Source organism: Macadamia integrifolia, chromosome 14 (genome assembly GCF_013358625.1).
Source record: "Macadamia integrifolia cultivar HAES 741 chromosome 14, SCU_Mint_v3, whole genome shotgun sequence".
Lineage (NCBI taxonomy): Eukaryota > Viridiplantae > Streptophyta > Magnoliopsida > Proteales > Proteaceae > Macadamia > Macadamia integrifolia.
Window position 1 is genome coordinate 11,197,346 of NC_056570.1, and position 21,910 is coordinate 11,219,255.

At 36.5% G+C, this 21,910-nt stretch overlaps 1 protein-coding gene across 7 annotated transcripts; it reads left to right on the top strand.

Moving 5' to 3' along the window:
* The first annotated feature begins 5,698 nt into the window (after positions 1–5,698).
* On the top strand, positions 5,699–12,832 carry LOC122061856 (protein FAR1-RELATED SEQUENCE 5-like). 7 transcript variants are annotated; one of them, XM_042625369.1, is made up of 10 exons: positions 5,699–6,370; positions 7,460–7,518; positions 7,798–7,826; positions 8,021–8,091; positions 8,450–10,877; positions 10,970–11,065; positions 11,167–11,275; positions 11,438–11,527; positions 11,961–12,162; positions 12,333–12,832. In XM_042625369.1, exons 4-7 carry the CDS (start codon positions 8,081–8,083, stop codon positions 11,236–11,238), a joined length of 2,607 nt encoding a protein of 868 aa, XP_042481303.1. In that variant the 5' UTR covers positions 5,699–6,370; positions 7,460–7,518; positions 7,798–7,826; positions 8,021–8,080; the 3' UTR covers positions 11,239–11,275; positions 11,438–11,527; positions 11,961–12,162; positions 12,333–12,832. The 7 variants fall into 7 exon arrangements, with proteins under 7 accessions (XP_042481303.1, XP_042481304.1, XP_042481305.1 ...); XM_042625370.1 differs by having other exon boundaries at positions 7,460–7,826; XM_042625371.1 differs by lacking the exon at positions 7,460–7,518.
* Positions 12,833–21,910: the final 9,078 nt, after the last annotated feature.

Below are 21,910 nucleotides of genomic sequence, written 5' to 3' on the forward strand. Positions count from 1 at the left end.
GGTTCCTATGCCTTATCAAATTTTAGCTCAGTTACTATTTGTTAGGGATTTAGGAAGATTTAATCCTCAAAAACTAGCTATAAAAGAATACCTATAAGTCTCCACATTGAGTTACTCACTTTTGATGTGGGATTATTACTTTCGCATGGAATCCGAATAATCTCCCCCTCTATGTGGAGGCATATGTGGAAACTGAGATATTCTCTGAGGAATTTTCTCCATCCTCAGAAGAACAACATAATTGTCACACCACAACTCTGATACCAATTGTTAGGGACTAAGGTATATCTCATCCTCAAAATCTAGCTATTAAGGAAAGGGTGCCCAAGTACCTCTAAGTCTCCACATCAGCCTACTTACTTCTGATATGAGATATTCCACCATTTACGTGAAACCCCAATAATCTCCCCCTCCATGCAGAAGCCCGAGATATTCTCCAATTACATCATTGGAGGCACATAAGGTTTCCACGCTATAACCCTGCAAAATCTTGGCTCTGATACCACTTGTTAAGAACTTGGGTGTAACTTATCCTCAAAAGCTAACTGTCAAGGAAAGGGTGTCTAATTACCTCTAAATCCATCTCAAATTTCTAATTCTAAATGAGTTCCTAGTGAGTTTTAGAAGTAACAATGAAACCAATTATCAAGTTTGCGTACTTATTTATTTTTTGCTATTGTTTTTACTTTTATATATAAAGTCTATGCTTTAAGTTCTAGTGGAGAAACTCTACTTTCTCTACTTAATAACATGTTAGTACCTCCCTCAATCTATTCAAAGTGAAATCATCCAATTCCATTCTCTGTTACTGGAAAGGAATAGAATATGACCCCAAACATAATGTAATTTCATTGAACTTATAAAGTTTGGGGATTTCTGGTACATTGGGACCTGAGATTGGCCATCTTAGGTACCTTAGGACCACTTATTTTAGCCTCAATAATATCTCAGCTTCAATATCACCAGAATTAGAGAGTTGCAGATTTTTTAAATATTTGGATTTTTCATTAGATGTATTTATTGGGGGAATACCAAGAAGCTGGGAAATTTTGAGGAATTTGTGGTATTTCTCAATTTTTGAAAAATTCCTTAAGTTGAGAGATACTTGAATTCTTGTTTTAATTTCCAAATTTAGAAACTGTGTACCTGATGCAGGGCCGGCCAAAAGATGTGGTCAAAACCCATGAAGTAAAGTCTAAGACCATCGAACCAAAAGAGAAACAGCCCGAGATCAATAAAACCTTGCTAGTGGAGAATCTCTAGAATATAATACCTCTTGAACTGTTATAGTGGATTGATGATATGAAGAGATTCTTAGTGTTTGATGGCATGTCATCACTTCTTTATCTTGTACACAATATTTCCTTTCTATTGTTGATGATTTTCCTATAGTACATGGTTATTTCTCATGACATCTAAATTTGAAGTAAATTATTTAATCCCACAATTTCTTGTCATGGTTCACAATCAGTTCAATACTACTGTCACATGATTTCGGTCAGACAATGCAATCGATTTTTTTAACCACCAAACTATTTCATATCTTCAAACTTTAGGGGTCCTTCAACAATCTAGTTGTGTTTCCACTTCCAAACAAAATGGTTTTTTGGACGTAAACATAGGCATCTTCTTAATGTTGCTCAGGTACTATGTTCTCAGTCTAGCTTACCAGTTGCACTATGGGAGGATGCATAGTAACTCTATATATTTAATCAATCAACTTCTCACACCTGTTTTACAAGGGAGAACACCATATGAAATACTCTATGGTAAACCCACCAATCTTTCCCGTCTTCATGTTTTTTGGTGTCTTTATTTTGGTTTGAATATCTCCGTCCAACACAAGTTTGATAAACATGCTTTTCTTGGAGTGTTCGTTGGTTATCCTCATGGTTAGAAAGGTTATCAGGTGCTTGACCTCCAATCCAAAAGAATTTATGTGAATTAAGATGTTATGTTTCATGAACACATCTTCCCTTATTCCATCTTACTCAACCATACAACTTTGGGTTCTTCCATACTACCATTACCCACTGCCCCCACTGATGAGCCACTTATATCCCTATGAACCTACTTGAGCTGTCACTGACCGTCCCTACCCATACCAACCGACTTGAGCTGCATTTGGCTATTCAATTTAAGTCTATAATTAATTTATGTTTTATCATTTTCATCAATCAGTTTAACCAATAAGCAATGTTTTGTCAATATTCAATCTCTTGTAAAATGTGCTAAAAGCATATTCCTACAAGGGCAATGTAAGAAGGAATCTGTACATTACCTCAATTAGATGGCTTCTTTTTTTATTATTGAAAATGAGAGGTTGGAAAATAGCATCCATATGGATCCACTTATGGCCCACATGATTAAAATAAAAGAGAGAATGTTAATGTGAGTCTCACTAGTTGTCATGTGATGAGGATATAAAGGATTATGTACATAGACAGTGTATCAATCTATTTCCCTATAAACTATACCAATGGGCAAAGACAACCTAGTCATTTTCATATATATATTTATTGGTAAGAGTCATTCATTTTCATTGCCTTAAAACTAGAAAAAAAATTTATCTTAGCAAAAAAAAAAAAAAAAAAAGTAGATAATATTTTTTTTTCTTTCAAAACTAGAATTAAAATAAAAAATATGCACTTCCACCAAAAAAAATCAGAAATGTGCACTAATTAGGCTAAATCTAACCTTATATGGTTGAATCCGAATCAGATCCAAGATCGATATTGTAGGGGTGTCAATGGATGGTTTGGTTTGGTTCAGTTGCGACTTTGGTGCGATTTGGGTTCAATTCAGTACCGGTTTGAGTTATTTAGTTTGATGTGGTTTAATTCGATTTTTTAACCTGATATGGAACCAATATCAACCCGATTATAAACCGACCCAAGATAACAAGAACCCCATTCATGATGGCAAACTGCCAAAACCCAAAAGATAAAATAGGCAAAATGGTCGCGGTACGTACAGAAAAATAGGAATGCGGAACGTTCGGAGCTCGGTGAATGTTCACGTAAGTGATATGATTGACACGTGTTAAATATATTAATCCTGCTAACAGAGTTGTAAACAGTTACAACTCTGTTTAATATTATTAATATTTAAATAAATAAATAATAAAAATCCCAATATAAGCGGACTCCGCTTTTCATTCCGCTAAGAAATCTCAATCCTCTCTTTCTCTCTCTCCTTGCTTCTTCTTCAAGGTTGTTCCTTCTTTCTTCTTCCTTTCTCACTTTCTCACTTTCTCACTGCTCTCCAGTCTAGTTGAAGTTTTGTTTACCAATTTCAGTGATGATTTGCATCCAAGTCTCTCTCATATGCTCAGTGCCTGAAAATAGTTATGTTGATTTTTTTCTTATCTCATCCTATTTTGAGAGAGAGTGAGAGAGATGATGTTGATGGCGATTGTAGAAAGAAGGAACAACGTTGAAGAAAAGCAAGGAGAGAGAGAGAGAGAATTGAGATTTCCCAACAAAATCGAAGGAGGAGTTCGCTTATATTGGATTTTTATTATTTATTTATTTATATAAAAAAATATTAGACAAGTTAAGTAACCATAGCCATCATCTCTCCACCCTAAAAACTAGGAATCAGTTAGAATATAAAAAACTAATAGATGGTTTAGATTAATCTAAACTTAAATGGACGGTTAATATTAAAAGAAAGTGAAAAAAGATTACAATACGTACGTTCTGCTACCACTCGCCCAAACATATTCAAGAGAAATCTATTTTCTCTAGCCACCGTTGCAGTTAACTACCACCATCACATCAATCGTATCCACGACCACCACCACCCTCAGGACGTCCATAACCATCACCACCATGGTCCATGGCTTTCTCCATCACCACCCTCACGATGTCTATAGCCACCACCACACCACACCACACCACACCACACAACCATTGTTAGCCACCGCCTCCACCGCCACAACCTTTGGTCCGAGCCTCACAACACCTCAGAAGAAAAGGAGAAACAAAACTCAAAAGAGCTTGAATCCCCTCCGCCGTCGCTATTGATTGGTTCTTGGATCAAAACTCTCCCTCAAAACTTTCGAAACCTAGGAGAAAAACAAAAACAAAAACAAAAAAAAAAAAAACTTTTAAGAGCTGGAGTGTGAAGGAGATTGAATGTTTTACCCAAAAAACAAATAATGAGATCGAACATATGCCTTTTTTTTTATTTTTGTTTTCAGTGCCTGTGTAGAAGGTGTTCCTGTCAGGCTGTCACCATCAAAGATTCTTTATATACTTAGGCCCTGTTTGTTTAGAGGGAAAATTGGGGTGAAAGAGTTGCAAAGGTGGGACCCATGTGTTAATGGGATGACCTACCGGGGTGGAAAAGCGAATGAATACCTCACATTCCCAATTTATTTTACCGTTTGATTACCGTGGGTGGGAATATTCTGGATGAGAGAGTGGAAAAAGAGATGGAGGATTCTCATCTTCCCCATCTCTATCGACAACGACACTCACATGCACCATACCAAGACAGGGAGGGAGGGCATGGAAGATCAATGGCAGCCAATCCGTTTTGAGGAGCTCTGTGTTGATCTTTTCGTCCGAGGAGAAGGTGATTCATGCTTCCGCTTTGTGGTGATTGGCCACGGAATTGAAGATTGATTGCAGGCGACCTAGTACTGTTTTCTCCTTGTAGCCCTCATCGTGTTCGATTCTGTAAGGAAAAGTTCTCACACATAGGAGCCCGTGAGAGGGAAACAACTCTTGAACCAGCCCTGCAGTGAAACATCGTTGGAGAGAGCGAGACCCTTCACACCATGCCCTGCCCTTGCATGTTGTGGCATGTAATTTATAATTTTTTTTTCAAGCTTATTATGAGAAGTGTTTTTCTTAACAAGGCTGGATTTTAAGAGTTGCGGCATGTTAAATTCTCATAGCAATTAGACTTTTGCAAAGGCATGCGCATGGGTTTGCAGGGACATTTGCTGGGTGCAAGGGTTTCTAAAGGGTGAGTTGCAAGCGATGATGATTTATAAGGTTTCAGAAAGGATGAGTTGCAGGTGGACAAAGAGGTTTTTAGGCGTGGCTCGCTGGTGGCAGTTCCCCGAAGAAGAAGGTTGCAGTATATCTGATTAGGCGGAGTTTCTCCATTTTCAGAGATGGAGGGGTGCTGGCTTGCTAGTGGTCCCGAGATTTCTTCCTTGGATTTCGGTCAAAGCTCACTGATTTGGTGTGATAGTTGGATAGATGTAGGTGCGATTGTGCAGCGGCTGGACACACCTATCATAGTGGCGGAGCTTGAAGCCATTAGCAAGGCGGTGTTGCACACTGTTCTCACGCCATCTCCAACCATTTTACCCTCGGAGTTTCGGCAAAGTCTCACCAAATCGGTAGGACTTTGCGAAGGGTTGGGGTGGGAGAAATCTTCAACGACGTCGGTTGACAGGGGAAACCACAGTTATTTTTGTTGTCCGCCAAAAATCCTGCCCCGTTAAATCCCACCTCATCAAAATTCCATCAGACAAACGGGTCCTTAGGGTTTGGAGTCCGGGTTTGGAGTCTTCGGACTTGAGGCTATTCTTAGTAACCAAGGAAAAAAAATAAAAAAATAAAAAAATAAAAAAATTATGAGTTTGAGGAAAGAGACACATAAAAAATCCTTATCTAATTATTCTTTATTTGCTTTATTATCTCGTTTGTACTGTTGTCCTTTTTCTTTTCATTTCTTGGTTACCAAACATAGCTTACTGAGTTAGGTCTTCTCATAGTTCGTTTACACTGGTTGCTTCGGTTTGATTTCGTGTTCGATTCTATCTACCGAGTTAATAGGTGAACCGGTGATTTAGACCGAACACATTCAAATATAGAAACCAAAATAGGCCCAATAAAGGTTGGTTCGGTTTGGATCGGGCTCCATCGGGTTGATCCATTCCGGTTCGGTTTGGATATTGATATCCCTTCCTGATTGATAGCCCCAAGATCCCATCTAATACCGTACGCCATCGAGAAATACAGAGGGCTGTCTTAACGCAGCGGGGCCCACACATGCAGCGGATGCTCTTGGGATCCTGTCCTTCTCCCTTGTGTATTGGTTACATCACAGATCCGCAGAGAACAGGCACCGCAGAGGGTGTCCCCCGCTTCTCCAACCCTAACCCCAACCGGCTTCCCCTCTCCGGCGTAACCAGCTAGTCCAGTGACGGAAAACCCTCCTCTCTCTTTAGATATCTATCTTAACCCAAGTCACGAAACCCCCTTTTACTCTCCGTAGCACTGTAGCAGTTTGGGCTACGGAAACCCTAACCTCCGTTCCCTGCGGCAAGTTTTAGAGCCGGCCTACGGAAGCTCTTTTGGCAGGACTCCCTCTGGTTTGAAGGTTTCTTGCTTTTCCCTCTCAAATGGTATTTCTCTTCTTTCCCTTTAAATCTGAATCTGCACCTTGCCTTGAAGGAGCATTCATTTGGAGTTTTGTTTCAAATTCAATCAATACCATTAAGTTATGAACCTGTTAGCGACTTCGATTCTTGACTAGTAAACTATAAATTATTATTTTCCACCAAAAAAATATAATAAATAGAGCTATAACTATAAGGCTATAGCTCCATGAAGTTACTCTGTTTCAATAATCTCAACTAGTGTTTTAGTTCTTGTGGACTCCTAGTTGGTTGAGCTTCCAAGTACTTAAGGTACTTTAACAGCTCAGGGGGATACCGTCTGAATCACGCAAAACTAACTGAGCTAACTGAAGGATTATAGTAAGGTAAAAAAATTAACCTCAGATAACCAAAAGAATCAAGAGAGAGAGAGGGAGAGAGAGAGAGAGAGAGAGAGAGAGAGCAACAAACTGAGTTCCAAATAAACCGGTCAATCTTTTTGCATGGATCCTCGCATTCATCCCTGCTTAAAATCTCCATGTAGCCGACCCCATTAAGTTGGGATCAGGTTTTGGTTGTTGTTGATGTTGAAGAGATGAGAGATGAAAGAATAGGACAGTTCTTTCTCAAAAGGCTTCCTTTGGGAAAATCTTAGTGTCACAAAGCTGTGACATGGCTTATGTAATAAGGTCACATATCTTTTCCATGTAGCCATATTTGGATGGGTACAAACAGGTACAATTTGATAGATTACCCCTTCCTGTCTCATCTGTCCAATTTTAGCTTAAAAACAAGCATGGGAAAGGGTTAGAAAATTTCAGAAATTACTAGATTACCGTTTCAATATGAATGCATTTCTACTGGAAATTTTGTAATTATGTCACTTTTTAAACACTTTTCCTACATTTTTTAGCTGAAATTTGACCAATGAGATGGATCTGGTTACTTCTATTACATGGACCCACCTAGGTTTGCCAATGTTGGTTTTGTGACATGAGGCATATCACAGATCTTTGTGGCCTGAATTGCAACCTTGTTTCTTTTATTTGAAATGCTGTTGATTCATAAGGAATCTGATGCAATGTTTCTCTTGTGATTTATTGTTTGGTCCTCCAGAAATTTGAATGTGTCAGGGCTGATGGCTGATTGATAGTGGGTGATAGACCAAAATTCAGGTCATTGATTTTTTAACATACATTCCAGTATATAATCATTGAAGTAGGTTCTTTTTCTTGCTATCTTCATAGTACAATTTTCTGTACGTATTTGCATCAAGATCTTCTTAATCTTGTTTCTGATTTGGTGAGGAAGATTATGTTCATTAATGCTGCTTTTGTTGTAATATCTGTCTATTATTAGTTTGTTAGGTGGTGGAAATTTTTAATTTGTTATGATGTTGGTCATAAAACAAGTTACTTTTGATTGTATAGTGATATTCCTCTTTCTCCATTCAGGATTTCAGGATTTTGCATATGCTAACTCTGTAAGTGTTTAGCAGCCACTTTACCATATAACTTTCAGTTGTTTGCTTGATAAGTTCTTTTTCCTTTGGCTTTAACAGATCCAGATACTAAGCTTAGGAGCTTGGAATTTAGGTTTTGACGTTTGATCCCTACTTGAATCAATTATTTATATTTTCAATAATGGAACAAATTCTTGGTTCATTCATACTATCAGGATTAGGAGAAATTGTGTGGTGAAGGAAAGATCCTCGATGACCTTGTTTCTTCATTATAGATGCAGAGAATGTGAGTTCCATGTAGATTTGTGTTCTCTCTCTTAATTTTTTTTCTTATTCATCTTTTAATGAGAGGATTTTCTATTTTCTTATGTCTTTGTAGAAGTGTTGATGGCTGAAATAATTTGCTTTCCTTTTCAATCTTCTTCTTTTTCTGATTTTTTTTTTCCCGCTTGTTGTTGGGCTGCTTGATATAGATACTGTATGTCACTATATTTTGTAAATGGAAGATCTGATAATGGGTATTGACTTTTCTGGATCTAGTGTGGTTCGATATTTCTCTTTCATAGATTATGCATCATAACTTCAATTGTTTTGATTTTTGTATCATTAAAACACTTTGATGTATTTTTTTTCCCTTTTTGAAGGTCAATGGATGTTGGGGTCAATAGTAAGTTGGTCAGTCCACAAAATGAAAATGTGGAGACTGAAATTCAAACATCAAGTAGATTGGAAGTTGACCAAGGGGAGGAGGAATGTCACACAGCAGGCCTTTATGATGATGATGGATTGCCGGATTACACTCATCCATTTGAAGATACAAGCAAAGATTTAATTCATTCAAAAGTTCTCAAAGAATGGATACCAGAAGTTGGTATGGAATTTGATTCAGAGCTGGCTGCTTATGAATTTTATAGTAGATATGCTGGAGCTGTGGGTTTTAATGTTAGAAGAGATAGCGCACACAGAAACAAAGATGGTGCATTTAGAGATAGAGTATTTTGTTGTTCTTGTCAAGGCCATCGCCAACCAGATAAAAGAGATAGAGATATCAGGAATCATCGGCCAGTTACAAGATTTGGTTGTTTGGCCAGGATGAAGATTGTGCTTCAAAAGAATGGTAAATTGCATGTTACCCAGTTTCTAGAAGACCATACTCATAAAACTGAACCCCCTAGTAAGGCACACTTGTTCAAGTTGCAAAGAAATTCAAGTGTTGCCCATGCTGCTGAAGCTAATTTAACGCATGACTCTGGCGCAGCACCTTCTGCAGTTTTGGAAGAGACAATTGATCTTTATCAAATGGATAACAAAAATTATTTGCATTCTAAGCGGATGATGCAAATACGGGTTGGAGATACAGGAAGTGTCTTACAATATCTCCAACAAATGCAATTGGAAGATCCAGCCTTTTTTTATGCAATACAAGTGGACGAGGATGATTTAATGACCAACATTTTTTGGGCAGACTCAAGGATGGTGTTGGATTATACTCATTTTGGTGACGTGGTTTGCTTGGACACAACATATCGGAATACTAAAGATTGTCGGCCTTTTTCACTATTCCTCGGAGTGAATCACCATAAGAAAATTGTCATATTTGGTGTTGCACTGTTGTATGATGAATCAATTGATACTTTTAGCTGGTTATTTGATACTTTTTTCAAGGCAATGTCGGGGAAAAAGCCAAAGACCATACTTACAGATCAAGATGCTTCGGTTGGTAAGGCAATATCAACCGAACTGCCAGAAATTAATCATCGTCTCTGTGTATGGCAGGTGCATCAAAATGCCATTAAACTTCTTAAACTATTTCGAGTTTCCAGTACTTTTGCCCAAGATTTTAGTAGTTGCATGTATGACCATGAGGACGAGAAGGACTTTTTAAATGCATGGAATTTGTTGTTTGAACGGTATGAGTTTCATCCTTCAGAAAAAGAATGGTTGCAAAGGTTGTTTGAGATAAAAGAGAAATGGGCTTTAGCGTATGGACGAGAAACATTTTGTGGGGACATAACCTCTGCACAACAGAGTGAATCTTTTAATAAGAGACTGAAGGAGTATGTTAGCTATAAGCATCATATGCTGCAATCTTTTTGGCATTTCCAGAGGTTGATGGAAAAGAGACGATATGAAGAGTTGAAGGATGACTTCAGGGCAAATCGATGTACTCCGACATTGGCATTTCCAGTGGAGATGTTGAAGCATGCAGCGAGTTTATACACACCTGAATTATTTGAAAATTTCCAGGATCAGTTTGGGCAAACTTGGTCTTATGATCTGCACAAGTGTGGTGAGGTAGGGACAATGACTGAGTACAAATTAATCCATCATGAGAAGCAAAATCAGTACATTGTTACATTTAATACTTCAGATGACACAGTTGTTTGTAGTTGTAAGAAGTTTGAATTTGTAGGGATTTTATGTTCCCATGCTTTGAAAGTTCTTGGCTACAGAAATTTTAGGAAGGTCCCACCCCAATACATATTAAAGAGGTGGACAAAAGGTGCAAAAATTGGAGTTGTTGGAGTTACAAATGGCTTGACCACCCGGGGTGACCCAAAGGTAGAATTCGGAAGGCGTTACAAAGATTTGCTTCTAATGTGTGTTCAGTTAGCAACAAAATCTGCTGAGTCTGAAGAAAAATATGCTGTTGCTGCTTCTTATGTTGAGAAGGCAGTTAAAGCAATGGAAGGAATGGGATATAAAGCTTTAGATAAACCTTCAACTGGTAGTACAGATGGTGCAGAAAGTGTGTGCGACCTAAATAGAACTGTTCCTGTTGAAGGTATAGATGTTTCTGTTGATTGTATAGAGAGCACCCATAGTGATGATGACAGTAATAGAGTAAGTTATGTCAATACAGAAGCACCCATTGTAGTGACAAGCATGAAAACTAAGGAAATAGGTGCCACTGGTTCTATTAAAAGGCCAAAGAATTCGGACGATAAAACTCTTACAGGGGATATAACTATGAATGAACCCATTGCTGTACCAAATTCAACACATTCTTTGCCATGTTTTCCAGTTGAGTGCTATTCAAGTTCATTGCCTCCACCAACTCAGTTTATTCAGGTAGTATTTTGAATTTTGTGTTGAAATTTTATTATCTATTTTGATGCTCTTTTAAATTTGGTTACTGACTCTTTCCTTTAAACATCAAATAGGGGTCTCATGGTTTCCAAGCAAATCTCTCAAGTGGTCATTATATTATTGGTAGCCCATATCCGCCATCTGGACCTAACATGACTCCATTTATTCAGGTGGCTATTATTTCTTTATTAGCAACAGCTGTACTTACGAAGTTGTTAGACAAGTTACATGTATGACTTAATGTTTGCTATATTTAATTCTATGTATGCAGCCATCTGATCCAAGCATTGTCTACCAACGTAATCCCAACACTGTCTACCATCAATCTAACCAAAAGCACTGATTAATTTGAGTTTCTTGCGATTAATCGAGTTGCCCAGGTAATTAGATTAAAGATTTGTCATGTGTGATGATTGGTTCAGATTGTGGGTCCTATATGTACTAGATTATTCTGCAGCCTACCAGTTCCTCCACGAGTAATCCCTCATGGGTCATGGGAACAACTACATATATTAACGTATGGTTTTCTTTCATGCTTACAGATAGGTGTGGATACGAACAGTTTCCTCACAGCAATGGGGAAACTTAACATCAAAAGGGAAGTACAAGGAAACCAAAGCCTTGCTATTCAGGTAATGTTGTTATTCTAGTTTAACTTTGGATAAAGAAGAAGAGCACTCAGATTTGAAGTTATATTAGTGAAATGAATAAAGAGAGGCCATAGGCAATTAGTGTTGCGCACCTAAAAATGTGGTTTACTGGGCTGATAGCCTAAGCTTGGTTTTCTGATGTAATAGGAATTTCTACCATGTCACGTGCTTTGAGCTGAAACTTACAACTTGCCAAGTGTTTGGCAGTTGTATGTACCGCCAACCAAGGTTCTGGGATTGTGCAAGAACTTTAAAGGGCATGAGCAATTATGCATACAACATATTTGTTGAGACTACTGAAAGTTCATCTCATTTGTCTATCTATCCAAAAGTCTTGGCCTACCTCTTGGGCTGATTTAAGTCATGATAAAATCTAAACGCTTACTGACCAAGCTCAATTTTCTGATCTTGTCAGACTATAACTTATAGCACAGTTGATGTGGAAGTGAGGACCTGCCATGATATATGGCAGTCCAAGGATGGACCAAAAATAAAGTGTTTGTGGGGTCTGCATGAATTTTGTTTGAGTAGGACTGGAGCATTGACTCAAAATCATTGTAGTTTCTGAAAGATGCATTGAATCCCACCAAATCAGACGCATCCAGATGTACCTCTGGGTAAGGTCTATCGTCTAGATGACATCTTAAGGTTGCAAAGTTTTCTGGGGGTCTGGCTTTGCATCCATATTTACTCCATGAGAAGAAAAAATGGGTCTAGGATGTTTGTTTAATAGCTGGTCCATATCTATGTTTTCTTACTGAACTTGATATCATTTATGCGCTTTCAGATATTTTAAGGGCTTGGCCATTGTTGCTGTGGTTTGAGTTATGCATCTTCTTTGTCTCCTTATATTGTTGACCGTACGTGCTTACCAGAAGAGGTAAGAGAAGCTACGCTGAGTCTGATGAGTTAAGAACCCTGAAAATGAAGCATGTGGAATTAAAAGAGGCCTACCTCTGGTACAATGTTGACATTCACTCTGAAGGTGAAGACTGAGCCACTAGTTTAAATTTCAGAGAGAGGTTTATCATCATTAGTGATGTTATGTCCTTTTTGTGATGCTACCATTTACTGTATGAGCAGACTGAATGGAAACTGGTACTTCCTAATTCTGTTGTACTATTATGTAAATAGAGCTGATGTTGCTTTCAAGCACATTAATATAAGTCATATAATTTAGGAGTTGGTTAAAAAAAAATGAAGGTTTATTTTTTTCGGTAGAAACATAAGGTTTCACTTTCATAGAGAAAAGAGGGGAAATGAATAGTGGGACTTGATTTTTTCTCATCTCTGAACAACCCTTGCCCCAAGTCTCTTCTTCACTTATTCACATTGAAGCTATATGCTTGTTTCATAGGAGGCTTCTGCCATAGCAACCGGGTCGATCTGATCTGGAAGCTTGTTCATCAAAGCAGGTATTATGGAGTTATTAATCTCGGGTTTCTGCATTTTATCTCAGAATACTTAAGGCTATGTTTGGTTGCAAGGGAAATGGGAATCGGAAGAGAAGCAAAGGGAAGTGAAGGAATATTTTTTTTTTTCACTTTGAGTCGTTTGGTTGCAATGGAAGTGAAGTGAAATTAATTTATCAAAGTGTTTTGGTTGGATGTAAAATTGATGTAAAATAGATATAAAATTTTAAAAAACTTGTAATCCAACCAAACTTGCTAAATTGTGACTAATTACACCCCTTTATTCTTTGGTAATTAATCCACACTATTTCCACTTACCTCTTCTTGGTTGTCATAGTCTTAAAAGCTTTCATCTTTTATTTGAAAGTTCCAATCATTCTTAATCTCTCCACCTCTCGGTTCTAAAATCTAAATTCTACTCAGTTCTTTAAAGTATTGTACCCTTCTTAGAGTGCTATGTGCAACTGATCTCCGGTCCCATTACTGTTCATATAAAACTATATTTCTCAACCTGCATCTCTTTATGATTTGAGGCATTGACTAAGAGTTGGATCTTTACTTCACAGATTAGTAAATGTGTATCGGCTCGGCCTGACCAATCAGATAAAGAGAAAGAACTTGGTGGCTCTGAATAATCAAGAGAAGATTTGAAAAGCTTCCACAAATAGGGGAATAGATAAGAAAAACGAAAAAGGAAAAGATTTTATAATTTTATTCCAAATCACGGTCAAAAACATAATCCAGCTTTATAGCTATTACAAGCATAGAAAAAAAAAAAAAAATGGTACAACCAATACTCTAATGGTGATTATGCCGCCTACCCTGAAAATTAGGATTTGGTTCTTCTCCAATTCTTCATCCATCAATTCCCCACCAATTCTTCACACATAGTCGACACATGTCCCTTCTAAGTCCAACGGCTCCTGCAACTTGCTTTTTGAAAACACAAATCACTTACTTTTTCAAAATCAAACCACTTCTTTTAAAATCACATACCCGATTGTAAGGGTCCCGATAGACAAGCGAATGTCCATACCACTCATGAAAGAAAATGAAGCATCTATATCAGCGCTTCTTTCTATTTTTTCTAGCGAGATACGGACACGGAGAGAAGCGGTGGAAAATAATGTGCAAGAAACAGAAGGAGCTAAAAATTATCCCTTTTGTTCGGCCAATGGAGAAAAGAAAGTATGAAATTCTAGTGTAACAAACTAAGAACTAATAGAAATGGAAAGAGAAAACCCGTTGAGAGAATTGAACAGATTTTGACAGAATTAGATAATGGAATGAAGGAAAGAAGAAGAATATAATGGACTTAATTTCCAGCCGAAAATCTAAATGATCTGAAGAAATACATGGATCATCAAAAAATACAGAGAAAATCAAATTCAAAAATGAAAATTGAGTGAGAGAAATCAAATGGGATATGTAAGATGAGTTTTTTTTGAAGAACCCACCACTCCCTTCGATGTACAGCAGGTAAGGCAATTATTGCATGCCAAGATTACACTTTCTCAATGGTGTTAATGCATTGGTGGTGTTTTCATTTGTACATTTCTGCAATTTTTTGAGTTCTGGCCTTGTAGGTCCTACAAACACCTAGGTTATCATTGAAAAAGGCAGAACTTGATGTTTAGTTATTTTCATAACACTTTATCCTTCAGTGATACTTTTATGATGATTCACATTTCATACATCTAAACCAAATATACTGCATTGCCACCAAAAAAAACAACATATATACTGGGTTGTTATTTTTTGTAGGAACCTGGAGACATAGTAGATGTGTTTGCTCGTTTTGGTACTGCATTAGTATTGAAAATATTTCTAACATCATGTGAACTAGCTCCATTCTATCTTCCTAAAGACAAAGAATTCGAAGATTCACCAAATCATGAAATTTCCTTGCCCATCACATCAGGAGACATCAATTACTTGTCTCTTGTCCTAATTCTGAAATTTTCATGAAATATTCAACATGGGATGGTGTCTATGTTTAATTGCACCCTGTTCCAAGTAGTTTTCCTTCCCCACTCTATTCCTTGCACTCTCTTCCTCCTTGTTGTTCTTCTTCGTTTTCTTCTTCTTCGATTCCTTCTCCTTCATGTTCCTTCTCTGATATAAGAGTTTGGGATTTTGGAACAGCAACTAACTAGTACATGTTAAGTGGTAAATGGTAAGCAGTATGTGGTATTTAGTATTTGGTATTTGATTTTTAAAAAGTAAGTGGTATTGATTTTGAAAAGTAAGTGGTTCATGTTTTCAAAAAGCAAGTTATAAGCGCCGTTGGATTTACAAGGGACATGTCTCGACTGTGTGTGAAGAATTGTTGGATGAAGAATTCGAGACGAGAAAATCCCAATAATCAACCTACATTTGCCTTATAATTGCAGTCCTAATTCTAGTTGCTCTTGCTTTTGCCACCATACTGGTGTTGCACTGTGTGGACTTTGGGCTCAGGTTCATGATTCAAAGACTATTCTAATAGGTTTCTATCAACAGCCTGTAAAAGGTAATCATCTGGTATTATCGTTCTGATGTGATTATGGACACAACATGTCATAACTGTGTCAACTTGCATTTGGAACGGGTACTCAGGTACACCAATTATGATATTAAATCATTTTTTTCAATACTTCAAATGCACATTCAATGTGATTCTGTAGGGATGACTATCTATGATTAAATAACTCGATCTCAGTTTAAGGCATTCTACCCCGAACTTCATTAAGATGATAGCGTACACCTCAAAACAGGGTAATAAATTGCATAACAGTGGGATCCCAGCATAAGCAAGATAGTATTTTTCTACAAGGAAAAAACATTATTGAGATAATTGTTACTCTAATAAAAGCTGAATATGTGAATTATGACCTCAATTATTCTAATTTTATACCTAGCAAACAGACAAGTGGGTTCTCTCTATAAATAGCATTCGCCAACATCCTGGAGTTAGTCGTTGAACCTTCCCATCCAGCTAAGAATTATGTGAATTTCAAATCGAAATCACATGCCGCCAACACATTTTGGGTGGCAAATTGCTTACAACCTCGAAACTTAGTTTCATACTCAGGACTTACACTCACCGGGATATGTGTGCCATCTATGGCACCTATGCAATCCTAAGAGAAATATGTTGCATTTATTAGTAAAAATTAAAATAATCTAAATTTAAGATTTATAAATATTTATTGTGTTCAAGTTTTAGACATGGAAATATGGCATGCATCTAGGATTATTCTGAATTTGTTAATAGGTTCCAGCAATAGGATCCTTGATAAACACTTTTTGCATATCTATATAGTATTTATTGTAGAAACGCAACCCTAAAATGATGCAGAAGATAATGGAAAAACAACCATGTGGAAGTAATGAACTACGATCTCTCCAGATCTTTTCATGTAGAAATTTATGCTATGGTTCCTTTGGTTGAGGGTAATTGTGTGTAGGAAACTTGCTATTTGCTCTTCAACAGTACAATAAACGGTATCGTGAAGACGACCCGATTCCCTAAAAATATTAACAAAGTTCTGAAAGCAATCTATATTCATCCTAACCATGTGTTTACAATCCTCGTCTGAATCTAGTAAATGGCTCACAAAATCACGACGAGTGTAATAAGTATTCCTATAAATTGACTCATCCACATATTTTGAGTAGTATTATGCGGTGTTGCATACCACAGCTGGTGCTGATGCTACTGAGGATGAAGTTTCAATAATAAGTTCCGCCTCAGAGTCTCTATCTCCCTCTATATGTGGGTCTTCTATACAAACGGTTTAATCTAAGGTCTACTATGAAAAAAAAAAATAAAGCGGAATTACAATTTTATAGACAATCCAACATCTAAATAGGAAAAAAAAATAACCCACATGTAAATAATTTATCCAAGAGAAACAATTATCAATGAAGCAATGCGTTAGAGAAGGAACTCTTGTACTTATAAAGTAACAACATATCTAAGACTGAGTAACAGACAATGCAAAAGGTAGTATTCTAATTTGAGGAATAAGAATAAGTGGAATTGAATGGCCTTGATTTCATTCCAACCCTAATTCCCAACTAGCAAAATGGAGTGGCTGCTCTGGAGTGGCCAGTCAGACTGATTTGATCAAATGTATGGTGCGCATGTGGCATCATTGAATATCTTGTTCCCATGGAGCTAGCATATCCCCCTATCAAGGAAACCATCTTAATAAGGCATGAAAAACTAGCACTGCATTTGAATCTATAAAGACAATAGAATTATTGTATTTTCATACCATTTTCTCAAGCATAAGAAAATGATCCCATTAAAAGCCATAATTTCTAGGAGACAAGCAAAGGAAATGATAGTTCAATTTTTTACCTAGTTAGGAAAATCAAAAGAAATTGTTAGACATGAACCTGAGTCTATTAAATTAGCAGATATGAGGTTTCTAGCTTTGGACAAGGAAGCAAACCAAATTGGGGAGAACCATTAGCTAAATGACCACATCTCCAAATTACAATTATGCATTACAGTGGACGAAGGAATTCAAGATTGTAAAAGAAATCACATAAGAATGTAAAATGAATGACTTAACCATCAACAGCTGAAGGAATTGCAAGTTTTAAGAAATTAAGGACAGAATCCAGTGAATCCTTTGAAAAACTAGTCCTAGTGGTCAAGTGGGAGAAAATTTGAAATGCCAACAGTAGTATGTTGATCCAGAGAATAATTTCAATAATGGAACTCCCATATTACTAATGCCAAATTCAAACACCAAAATAACAAACAGAAATACAGTATATATATATAGCTACAGTTCCATGTTTTGTCACTCATTGGAAATACAATATTTTTGTGTTTGTAGGAATCAATCATGACTTTAAAGAACATATGTAAAAAGGCTTGGAATCATGAAAAAGCACAAAGTCCAAGCTTCTGCTCCAATATCAGAATCTTGTCCAACAACCAAAAATAGAGCCTCCATTGGCCTAGAGAAGAAAAAGGGAAATGCCAAAATGTCAAAGTACAAACATGGCCCTCTGCTTAATTAATGAGCAACACACAAATACATGAAAATCATAACCAGACTTGATTATAGCACCATGGATTTGTTTGACTATTTCTTAATGTTCAGTTCTTAAAAAAAGCCCCTAAGATGTTGGAAAAGATAAACTCATTTGCTTTATATCCCAGTGTTGAGCATTTTTTTATATGCAAATTAGTCCAATTATTTACATCACTTAATTCCTAGAAGAGGGCTACTTTGGGTATTTTCTATTGTTTTCAGAATTCAGACCAAAAGTGGACCAAGTGGAGTACAAGTGTCAAATTCGGCCCAAAGAACTAAATTCTAGCAAGTTTGGCCAGAGCCTAGAAGATTCCTTCTTCCAATGATTTCCTATGAGCTGGATGATCTCTACAAGAAAGATTTACACTTAGTCAACCTTCTATTTTGGATTTTAACCACATACTGAGATGAATTTTTAGTAGTTTTATATTTATTATCTTCTATATTGGACAATATTCTAGAAGAATCTTATCATATCTTCTATTTTGGGATTAAGGAAAATATTGTAAAGGGAATTGGATTATCAAATATTGGGTAGTTTCTATTATAGATTTTGACTTTTATTTGTTTTCTATTTTTCTTCTTCTCATTCTTTTTATAAGTTGTAATTTTTTATTTTCTCTGCAAAATTTCATAGGAGCCATTAAAGTTGTAATTGAAGATTTAGAAGCATCTTTGAAGTTTGGATATGCGAAAACTTGGAATTCATTCTCTTCTTCAATAAAATTTTACAATTGTTCAATTCAGGTTCTTTTATTTTTAATTCCTATGTCTTTTATTTTTTTTATTCAAGTAGCATGATCACCACCACCCCCATGGCTAGCTAAACCCATTCTTTTAGGATTTGGGTGAAGCAATGGGTGGTTAGTATGAATAAATAATGGACATACTTTATTTTAATGGACATGAACTTAGTTAGACTTACTACGGTTGACTGTCGCATTGTGTTTGTAATCCAATAAGACCATATACATGATAGTTGTCGTAGCCATAGTGACATTAATTAGGATTTATGATGTTTATCTTAATATTGCATATTAAATGATGCTACTCATGGGGTATGTTAGCCATTGCCGCATTTCCCATAGACCTAGATCATACTATGTATAATATGTCTCCATGCCTATTGTTAATTCAACTTATTCCCATGGTGAATCCCAATCCTGAATGAATCTTTCCCATTAGTTTTATTCCATTATTCTCCATTGGTTAGTTAAATTTAATTTTATATTTTAATTGTTATAATTATCTTGCACATTTAATTAAACTAGTATAGTCAAATCTCTTTTTATTTACACTGCCTAATTTGGAAGTGTGTTAATTAATTATTCAGTCTCCCTGAGTTCGACCCGTAGCTACAGCTGACACTGCGCTTGCGGTTAATATAATTAGTGTGGCTTACATTTGAGCACAACAAGTTTTTGACACCATTGCCAAAGAGGCGAAGTGTTTATTTTACATTTTCAATTGATTTGGAGTGCTTTGTTTTATTTATTTATTTATTTTTGTTCTACTAAGAAGATTTGTGGGATCTGTGTTGGGGTGCCAGTTACTAGACCCATAATCTAATCAGATTTTTCTTTGAAAAATAAATAAAAGTGAAACTCTGGATCCCTGCCGGTAATCACTAAAAAAAAAATAAAAAAGTGAAACTCTGCATACCTGTCGGTAATCACTAAAAAAAAAATTAAATTTCTTTATTTTCTTGTTCTGCTAAGAAGATTTGTGGGATTCGTGTTGGGATTCTAGTTACCTGACCCATAATCTAATCAGATTTTTATTTACAAAAAAAAAAAAAAAAAAAAAAAAAAAAAAGCAAGTGAAACTCCGAATACCTACCGGTAATCACTAAAAAAAAAATTTAATTTCTTTCTTTTCTTGTTCTGCTAAGAAGATTTGTGCAATCCGTGTTGGGATGCTAGTTACTAGACTCATAATCTAATCATATTTTTATTTGCAAAAAAAAAAAAAAAAAAAATTGAAACTCTAGATCCCTGCCGGTAATCACTGACCACCCACCAAGTAGAAAGACTGGGAATTGGTAGATCGTGTCTGGACAACCAAATCCAGAAAGGAGTAGTGATTAGCCCTTGCAAGGTAAGATCGGTCTCCCCTGCTAGCACCCACACACACGTTAACATAAGTAATTTCTCTCTTGACTCCTAGATATTGTGTTTTTCTCTCTTTGCGCCTCTGATCCGTTTTGTTGGGGAAGTACGATTAAGGTTGTTCATTGATCCTGATTTGAAATAAATCCAACAAGTTTTTGGTGCTGTTGCTGGGGGAAGTACGATCAAGTTTGTTCATTGATCCTGATTCGAAATAAATCCAACAATTCGAGTCGAATTAGAGGAAAAGGAGAGGAATTCGTTTTTTCTTTGAATACTTGTTTATACTCTATCTTGTGCTTCCGTGATATGGTGTGGGGGTTTGTTTAAAAAAAAAAAAATTCGTAAGCAAGGGGTGACTTAATTTTAGGAGGTTAGACTTTGTATGCTCAGTGGACTTGAAATTCTAAAAATCGTCTTGAAAGAGTGAATCTAAGCACCATGGGAGAAGAACAACCTAAAACTCTTAGGGTAGGTTTCATAGTTTTTAAGGCAGTAAGGCGACAAAGGCGTTTGAGGGTCTTTCGGAGCGCCTTAGCGATAAGGCGGACATAAAACGCTGTCTTATCGACTAAAGCGTTCCTATGTAATTTTTTGATAAAACTAATCTCTTTGGCTCAAATCCTAGTTGAATCTTATTACTCATATGTTAAATAAATATTAAAGGTTCATATTCATACCAATGTAAGATAGTCATCAAGAAAACAAATCAATAAAGTGAATAAACTAAGTTCATCTTCATCAATCATCAATCATCAATCATCATAACATATTAACATATAATATAAAAAAAATAATTATGAAACAAAATTATAAATATAAAGAAACGAAGACATAAAAAATATAAGTATTTATTATACTTACCTCTATGATGCCAAAATGAGTGCCTAAGCCCTAAGGTCGTCCACTATATTTCTACTCCTGTCAAAGAAGAATGAAGTTCACCGCTGCCAGAGCAAAATGGTAGCCTAGATTAGTGGTTCTTCTTTATTCCTTGATTCTTTCTCAAAGTCCTCTCTTAAAACCCTTGATAAAATCCAAACCCTGTTTGTGAATTGTGTTTTTGTTTTGTTTGTTTTGGTTATTTTTTGTGGAGTAAAGCTGATCCCATACATCTCAAGTGTTAACAAAATCATACATCTACCAATAAAAAATCTATATTTGGAATCTTCATCAAGTAATTTTAAAATGTGTTTTAAAAAAAAAAAAAACCCATAAAGCGCCACTTCACATAAGGTGGAGCACTGCCTTACCATCTCTAAGCTGCACCAGTGCCAAGGCACTGGTAAGGCGATGCCTTAGCAGTGCCTTAAAAACTATGATAGGTTCTACCCTTCTAGGGCTGCTCAACTTCATGCATTAGATTACCAGCAGTCCAAGGGAACAACTATGAGCTTAAGTCTAACACCATTAGCATGTTGCCCCATTTTCATGGGATGGCTAATGAAGATACATACTTATTACTTCGGGAATTTGAAGAGGTATGTGTTCTCATCAAAGTTCAACAACTCATTGATGACATAGTGAAGCTTAGGTTCATAACCTTTGCCCTCAAGGACCAAGTCAAAAAGTGGCTATATAGTTTGCCCAAAGATTCAATCACAACTTGGGACCAATTCATTGTGGTTTTTCTGAAGAAGTTTTTCCCATTTGCATAAAACCAATAAACTTTGGACTGACATTATGCAATTTAGGCAAAAACCCAATGAGTCCTTCTGAAGCTAATGGAGAGGTTCAAAGACTTGCTCCAAGAATGCCCTCATCACGGTATTGACACTGGCATTTATGCCAAATCATATATGAGGT

Excerpts from the sequence above, each read along its gene's own strand:
- LOC122061856 (XM_042625370.1), top strand. Across the intron at positions 10,878-10,969 it reads CACCAACTCAGTTTATTCAG|GGGTCTCATGGTTTCCAAGC; the intron begins GTAGTATTTTGA and ends AACATCAAATAG. Across the intron at positions 11,066-11,166 it reads ACATGACTCCATTTATTCAG|CCATCTGATCCAAGCATTGT; the intron begins GTGGCTATTATT and ends CTATGTATGCAG.